Source organism: Habropoda laboriosa, unplaced genomic scaffold (assembly GCF_001263275.1).
Source record: "Habropoda laboriosa isolate 0110345459 unplaced genomic scaffold, ASM126327v1 scaffold336, whole genome shotgun sequence".
Lineage (NCBI taxonomy): Eukaryota > Metazoa > Arthropoda > Insecta > Hymenoptera > Apidae > Habropoda > Habropoda laboriosa.
The window spans coordinates 226,086-234,537 of NW_017100454.1; the positions used below are offsets into that span (position 1 = coordinate 226,086).

General features: G+C 31.0%; 3 protein-coding genes across 4 annotated transcripts; all 3 read right to left on the bottom strand.

Moving 5' to 3' along the window:
* Positions 1-1,597: 1,597 nt before the first annotated feature.
* On the bottom strand, positions 1,598-4,619 carry LOC108575911 (probable ATP-dependent RNA helicase DDX43). The gene is made up of 11 exons (XM_017938844.1): positions 4,541-4,619; positions 4,136-4,373; positions 3,623-3,829; positions 3,333-3,551; positions 3,141-3,267; positions 2,907-3,072; positions 2,592-2,834; positions 2,362-2,509; positions 2,040-2,281; positions 1,805-1,967; positions 1,598-1,729 (listed from the first exon to the last, which is right to left on the bottom strand). The coding sequence occupies exons 2-11, from the start codon at positions 4,370-4,372 to the stop codon at positions 1,598-1,600; spliced, it is 1,884 nt and encodes a 627-aa protein (XP_017794333.1). The 5' UTR covers position 4,373; positions 4,541-4,619.
* A 690-nt stretch (positions 4,620-5,309) lies between these two features.
* On the bottom strand, positions 5,310-8,269 carry LOC108575917 (cytochrome c oxidase subunit 6b-3-like). Of its 2 annotated transcripts, none has more exons than XM_017938851.1 (3): positions 8,150-8,269; positions 5,613-5,730; positions 5,310-5,527 (listed from the first exon to the last, which is right to left on the bottom strand). In XM_017938851.1, the coding sequence occupies exons 2-3, from the start codon at positions 5,720-5,722 to the stop codon at positions 5,359-5,361; spliced, it is 279 nt and encodes a 92-aa protein (XP_017794340.1). In that variant the 5' UTR covers positions 5,723-5,730; positions 8,150-8,269; the 3' UTR covers positions 5,310-5,358. The 2 variants fall into 2 exon arrangements, with proteins under 2 accessions (XP_017794340.1, XP_017794341.1); XM_017938852.1 differs by having other exon boundaries at positions 5,613-5,733.
* LOC108575916 (serine/threonine-protein kinase fray2-like) lies at positions 6,282-7,262 on the bottom strand. The gene has a single exon (XM_017938850.1). The coding sequence runs from the start codon at positions 7,182-7,184 to the stop codon at positions 6,282-6,284; it is 903 nt and encodes a 300-aa protein (XP_017794339.1). The 5' UTR covers positions 7,185-7,262.
* Positions 8,270-8,452: the final 183 nt, after the last annotated feature.

Genomic DNA, 8,452 nt, shown 5'->3' on the forward strand with positions numbered 1-8,452 from the left:
TTTATACTCAATTACTTCTGAATGAAGTATAAGGATTTTTAAATATTTTAATACTACTATATTATCATTCATATTACTATTATTTAATAAACCGGAAGATATTTTTGCATGTGTGAGGTTGTATGCTCTGTTACTGTGAAGATGCGAACACTTACACAAAAGAACGTATCTATCTAAATATATAATTGAATTCAGATATATATTATATAGATTTATATAATATGGATATAATAGATGGCAAAAGTTTCTTCAGGATTTTCTTGTTTTATATGGCATAAAAATTACACCAATTGTTAAACGATACAACTTTTATTATTCTTTTATGTAATGTATCATTTTTTCAAATTTATCAAGTGTCCCTCTTTACATTGGCTGTGTGTAAAAAAATTGATAATAAAAAAATTATAACTTTATAAATATACACAAATTTTATCAGAATTTTCTTTGAAATTATATACGAAATAATTATCAAAGTAATACATTTATTATTGGCATTTATTACATAAAAAAAAAGTAAAATAAGAGGTACAAAAATTGGTGGCCAATTTTAATCTATACATGCGAATTACTGCAAAACTACTGGCTCTATCAAAAATGGTTCAGAGAAGAACTGAATGGTTTCAGGGGGAACATAATCTGGTGTATAGTTTTTCTGTAGATGGACGTGTAGAGGTCATATAAAGGTGACATGCGTTTTCTTAAATAGAATCATATAATTTTTAATGCATTAGTTGATACAGCTCTTGATTTCTTATAAAAAAGTATTAAGGTATTTATGTCGAAAAACCATTAGTTTAGGAAATATTTTTGTTAAAAAAAAAAAATCGATGTTCTGTTTCACAAATTCTTTAATAAAATAACACATGAAATGATATGATTGACTTCATCTCATTGCCCTCCCATGATTTTGTAAACAACAATGCCCACTGTCAATTCAGAAAATCTAGGTACAGATATACTGGTACTAGTACCATTTTACAATATTGAGACTAATATATCTTCTAAACCAAAGCCGCTTAACTTCTTGCTCACGAGCAAATTTCCTCTCCCGAGATTCCCCCACTATGCAGTACGACACGCAGAATGTGTAACATAAACCAACGGCAGTCGCTGGAGTTGTGGTGGGGACATCTCGCGTCCTCCTCCCGCCGCGCCGCAACACGAGTGAGACCATCTCAGTCGCATAGTGGAGGAACCTCGGGAGGGGAAATTTGCTCGTGAGCAAGAAGTTAAACGGCTCTGTTCTAAACTAATGGTTTTTCGACATAAATACCTTAATACTTTTTTAGAAATTATATGATTCCATTTAAGAAAACGTATGTCACCTTCATATGATCTCTACGCGTCCTTCTACAGAAAAACTAAGTACAGCAGATCATGTCCCCTTCAAAACCATTCAACTCCTCTCTGAACAATTTTTCATATAGCGAGTAGTTACGAGTAATTCCTATTTATAGATTAAAATTGGACACTCTGTATACATGTAAAAAAAATACTAATATCGTGTAAAATATTTGTAATAATAATACTCAACTCAAATTAATCGAAGAATGTCAGGAACATAAGTTTATGTATGTAAATATATTAATATTAGGAACTACCACTTTCTACTATTTCTTCTATTCGAATAATCACCTCTATCTGATCGTCCCAACTGTTTTTCGTTTGCTCGTTTCTCCTTCCATGTTTCGTACCTATCGGCCATATTATATACTTCTTCAGGGACTTCCTTCAAAGACAAAAATTTATATTTTTTAAAATTGTATTTTTATATATGTATATACGTAATTGTACTATAACATACTTGATTAGCCTCTTCCAAAATATTAATTAATTCCTTTGCGTGAGACCAGTCCCTCCTGGTCATAAATGTTATACTTTCTCCCGTGCGTCCAGCACGACCAGTACGACCAACTCGATGAACATATTCTTCTATGTCTCGTGGAAAATCATAATTCAGTACGTGCCTGAAAAAGAGTTTTATATTAAAAAAAATTTTAATACATTTGGACATAATTGTAAAACAGAATAGAACATACGTAATATCTTCAATATCGATTCCTCGACTAGCAACATCGGTTGCAAGTAGTATTTGAACTTCACCAGTTTTTAAATCTTCCAATGCCTGTTCTCTATCGCATTGTTCCCTTCCTCCGTGTATACTTTGACAATTGACACCTTGCAAAGCTAAATCACTCGCTATGTCATCAACCCTGGACTTCTTTCCAAAAAATACCATTACTTTATCAGTGGGAGCCATTTCACGGAAAAATTGATACATCTATTAAAACAAATATATTGAATGCTTAATGTATCCCATTTTTTATAGGTATTATTGGAAGTAGTTTTCGTTATATTAACCATATCAGTTTTTTCTGTTTCCTCAATGATATAAATTTTTTGTAATACTGTGTGTACAGTAGCTAAATCCAGAGATCCAACAAATACTTGTATTGGATTTTTCATGTATGATTGAGCTAGGCGTCTAACACCTTGAGGCCAAGTAGCACTACAGTGTGAAAATACTATCATTATTTTCCATTATATAAAAAATATTTTTTTTATATTTTTGAATAAAATATTTGATGTACCTTGTCATAACTGTCTGTCTATCTGGTCTTATGTCTAACAAGGTTTTTCTAATTTGTGGTTCAAATCCCATATCAAGCATACGATCAGCTTCATCTAACACGAGGTACGTGATCGAATTAAGATTTAAAATATTCGACTCTACAAGATCATTTAGCCGACCGGGTGTTGCAATAACAATCTCCACACCTTTTGTTACCACATTAACTTGCTCTTTACGACTTCCACCTCCGTACAAACATACTCTATAATGATATTGTATTTTTAAAAGTACATCTTTAAAAAATCTTTTAGGAAAATATTTTAATAAAACTTACGCCTTGAAACCATGATAAGAGTATTTGTTTACTTCTTTTTCAATTTGTAATGCCAGCTCTCTAGTGGGAGCCATAACGAGAACATTGGGACCATTTCGTTCTGATCTTGGTATTGGTTGGCCCTCAATATGAATCAAAGCAGGCAGTAAAAATGCCAAAGTTTTTCCTAAATATATCAATTAAGTACAGAGATCCTTATACATTAGATGATATTGTAGTCATATTAAAATATACCTGTGCCAGTTTGAGCAATTCCAATAAGATCTTGACCACTAAGAAGAATAGGCCAAGCTTGGCATTGTATTGGACTTGGTTTGGTAAATCTTTGTTTTCTGATTTCTTCAAGTATTTCAGGGAAAATCTGTAATATTTACATTAGAGTAATTATATTATTTAAAAAGTATCCACTTAAATACCTTTACTTACTTCAAAAGCCTGTTCAAATGTCTCAATAGGATTAGGTATACTAGATTGTTCTGTATCATTCCCTTGTTCATCAAACATATATTTCACTTCAATATTATTGTTTGTTTTCCTGATATTGGCTACTTGTTCTTTTGTCATGTTAGCAACTGCTGGATGTTCTTTATAAAAGTTTTTGATAACAGGGACACATTTTGACCACTTTTCTTTTCTAAATTCATCCTAATTAATAGATAACAATTCATGAATAAACAATTGTATCAAATTGATCTCATAAAGTTAAATAAACTTACACATTTTTTGTTAGCTTGAGACCAATCAAATGCTACAAAATCAATTTGTGGTTTATCATCTTGTTCCTTTTGCTCATTTTCTAATCTTTGTGATGGATATGAAAAATCGTTTAAAGATTCTTCTATTAGACTCTTAGCTTGTTGTTGTCCTTCTTTAGATCCAATTATAGTTACAGCAGTAGTATCATTTCCACTGGATCTATCAATCTATATTAAATAAATTCCACATTACTTTGTGCATTAAATTAAATTCCATTCTTATAACATTTTATATATGTAAAAATTCATATTTTGGGTTTTCTATTCTATTACCTACCTGTACTCTCTCTTTATTTATGTAAACCAACATTAGTATAGCTGGCATATTATAAAAAGATGCATTTCATTTTTTGATTAAGAATTTGCATAAGTTGTTATTTTCTACTTTAAATAATATAATTTTTTTTTTTAATTATCTCAAGTAATCACTCCACAAAGACATCAATTAATAAAAGATATTCTACTAATGCTTACATGAATTTTTGTACTTGTTTTATCTTGTAGGTCTCTAATATTACTTCCACTTCTACCAATTAATCTTCCTACTTTGTCAGTACTAATATGTATTATTAGTTTTTCAAATTCATTGTTAAAATTATTATGAGAATTTGAATATTGATCTGCGTTTCTAAATGTATTACTTCTGCGATATTTTCCTCTATCGTTAGATTTTGAATATGATTGTCTTCCATAACTTTGTTGATAATCCATTCTGCAGTCACAAACATGACAAACATATACATATATGATATACAGGTATCTTAATAATAAGCAATTCTTAAAAGTTTGTAAACGATTTATTTCTACATAAACGTTTCAGTCCACGTAAAATAAAATATAAATATTTTATCTTTAACGACTTCTTAATATTTTTAATACCTTTCTATAATACCACTTTCTGATGATACTGCAAAAATTAAGAACTTAATCACAAGGATACCGGCAAGTCACACGGTTGTTTTACCTTTAAGTTGTTGAATTTATGATAAATGCTTATTTAGTATTAGGTGGCGACACACGTGGCATTAACCTAAACTTTGATCTAGTTATGATTAAGGAACGTTTCCACAAAACAATTTTTTACAATTTACGTGAATTTATTTAAAGGTAATTCAATTACAAGTAATTTATTTATTATTATTTTAGAAGGAAATATTTGTTATATTTACTACATTTATTTTGATAGATGAATTGCAGTAGAGTTGTATGTTCATCGAAATAAATAATATACATATCTACTACTATATCATTCTATACTAATTTCGTATGTTTCGTATGCAAGATATTCATTTTTTCTTTAAAAAAAAATTATTTGATACAGAAATATACATTTAATAACTCATATGTTTTGTTATGTTGAGAATATCTTATATATCTAAAACAATGTATAAAAATTGTATAATATTAGAGCGTTAAATTTGAGGTTAATTACTAAATGAAATTATTAAAAATATGATAATAATCCACGTATCTGTGAGATTTAGTAATGAAAGATTTTATTTATATTTAGTATAGCTTTTATTTGTATTAAATAAGTATATTGAAGTTAAAACAAGTGATTGGCAGAAATTAATAGAAATTAAACTATCATTAATTTATTTAATATTTTACAAACAGGAAGGTAGAATTGTAAATCCTGTTACATTGTGTAAACAATATCACTAAAGGGGCAAGTATAATGCAATGCCTCCAATGTATTATAAGATTACTGGAAACGTTCCATTAGCTAATTGATCATCCCATTTCTCTATCCAAAAGTTTGGACACATTGCAGAGTATACTTTCTTGAAATATTTGCAAGCCTCATAATCTTCACCATGATGCATTTTGCAACGTTGAAAGTCCACATAGCTAGTGAAACAATATCTGCATTTGAAACAAGCACAAATAAGTAATCTCATACTACAAGTTTATAATCATAGAATAAAATATCAACTCATTCCTTTTTTACCTTGTCTGGTTTTGATTTGGGAATCGTGGGTCATATGGTGCTGTGCATGGTTTCAATTCAGGGTTAACTGCTATTGCTGCTGGACTTCCGTACTCTGTGTATTTTACCATACTGTTTGCTGCTTAACAAGTTACAATTACTTAATCTATTATATTTATTGAAAGTGCTACAAATGTCACCCTCCCTTTTTCCCACAAGGCAAACTCTCTACATGTTTGTCTCTCGCTTTAGTCCGTTTGTCTCTTGCACCACTTAACACACTATCACAAATAATAATTGCTTCTTCACTACAGTCCTTTTTCATTCTCATATTACATTAATAATGCTCTTTAAGTTGAAATACTTAATAATTTGGTACTATGTATTCATGATTCCTGATTAACATGTATACTCTATATAGTTATTGAAAAAAGAAAGAACTTTTTTATGTTTACATACTTTTCTGTTTAGCATTTCTTTGTTCAAACAATAAAATGCTTCACGTCAAAGCCTATTTGAATTTTAGAGAATTTTAGTACAAGTGAAGGTCTTTAAACTTGGTTGGTATAGCTGTTCTTCTATGCTTAAATGCAATCATGATGTAATTAAAAGAATACAGCATCTTTTAAAGCACATTCATTGTAGATAAAACAAAGTAACAAAATGGAAAATAGTGAAACTAAAAATCAGCTATTTGACCAATGGTCTTGTGTTGTCCTCTTCTTGACAACAAACTTCTCTGTATTTTTTTACTTCCGCCATGTAGAGTGACCAAGCATCCTTGGGTTGCTCAACAGTTTGTTCAGTCTTTGGTTTAGCAACCATTCCAGTTTTTAAAATTCTCCCTCCTCGCCTCTTTCCCACCATTAAAGGTGGAGGAACTACAGTTTTTTCCTCCAAAACAGAAGTCGTCGGTTTTTGTGCGGGTTGCATTTGTTCTTGCATTTTTTTGAACATTTCCATAAAACTACCATCGTTCTTGAAAGCGTTAGACTGTGGAGGAACAACTGGTTGTGGTGTGGTTGCTTCAGTATTATCTTCAGCAGTATCCGATTCATACGATGGTGCTCTATGGTACCTACGGCTTTCTCTACCTCTGTGTCTATCCCTACTCCTATTGCGACTACGGCTGCGTCTTCTATCTCTAGAACGTGACCTTCCTCTTGATCTAGATCTTGATCTATCTCTTCTAGAGTATTTTCGCGATCGGTCCCTATCCCTATCTCGGTCTTTATCTCTATCAGGGGATCGAGATCGTTTATGTGATCTACTTGGAGGAGATTTTGAAGTACTGCGTCTTCTTCTACGTCTATCCTGTGGTGAATCATTTCGGGAAGTTCTACTGCTTCTATACTCCGAAGGTGATGGTGAACGACGTGACGACATTCTGTTTTTGTACCCATCATACGCTGTATAACTTGCACTATAGATAGGAGGCGAAGGTGGAGCAGGTGGTGAGTCTGTATTGGACTTGGAGCTGCGTTCATGCCGCTTTGATTCCATTGTTGCGCTTGAGTGCCTCTCTCGCCAGGCTGAATGGACAGATGGACACCTATAAGGATAGAAACTGCCTTCTATGAGTACACCGCCCATTTCTTCTTATCACGCCTTTATCTGATTGGTTTTAAATGTACGCGTTTGCAAGAGACAAGCAGATTTATAGCGAGAGATCAAAACATATTTTAATTGGCATTAACATAAAGAGAGCCCAATCGAAGCTAGGATTTATTAACTTTAACAGTTTTTGAATGTATAAATACGTCTGGTTATTTAATACTTAACAACTTAGAATATATACAATAGAAATCCAGCTTTGATTGTATACCTTTCTACACACATTTCACTATTCTAGCATAAATATTAATTTGTAATGATTATTGTATTTTTATAAAACAAAGTTCTGCATTGTTATATAACTCTACAATACTTATACTGTACTGTATTGTGGTGGAAATATTAACAATATTTTCAGATATACTGAAAATTGTATTGTCCACGATAATTAATTTTAATCAACTGATAACAGTATGATATTTTATAGCACAACCCTTGTATCCATTTTTAGCAAAATATATGGATTAACATCTGATGTTTTAAGAACATCGTTTATTTAAATTATACTTGCGACGTCGATAAGAAGGTTCTTCAAAGATTTAGTTATGTTAAATTGCGATTTAATATATTTGATACATAAGGTATACGATTTCTGTTTCGATATGATACTCCGAAAAGAGAAATCGACAAAGCGAAAACCAATTTCGCAATTCTAAAATGATAATTCCACACGTTATACAACATAATTGTTAATAATTTGGTTTTTACTGAGATAAGTTATTAAAAAAAGGGCAATAGGGGACAAAGAGAGAGATAGAGATAAAAGAACACGAAATTTGATAGAGAGCCCTTACCCGAAATTAAATAAGATTTTCAATTAGTGTATAAATTAGTTTTCACGAAAATATAGATAAAGTTTCTTTAAGATTTTCTTAAATACTTTGTCGACTATATTAGCTACCTAAATAGCTTATAATTACACGAAATATCTTTATATAAAATACCTTAGTCAGCCGTGCGATTGAAAACAAAATGGCCACTAGGCAAACTGCGTTAAACTGTTACGTCATGCATGTGTGTCTAGGACAGAGTTAAATCTGATTCTGGGAGGATGTGCTTTTGGAGTAAAGGACGTACTTTTAATTCGCTCCGGTAGAGTTCGCTCATATTTACTGGCAGACTCATTCGGGTCTGTATTAAAAAAAATCTTCCTATCGTTACAAAAAAAATATATGATCAAGTTGTTTAATATTATGAAATGTTGCAATTAATTAATGAATAATTGTCTATTACTTATTATTTAAATT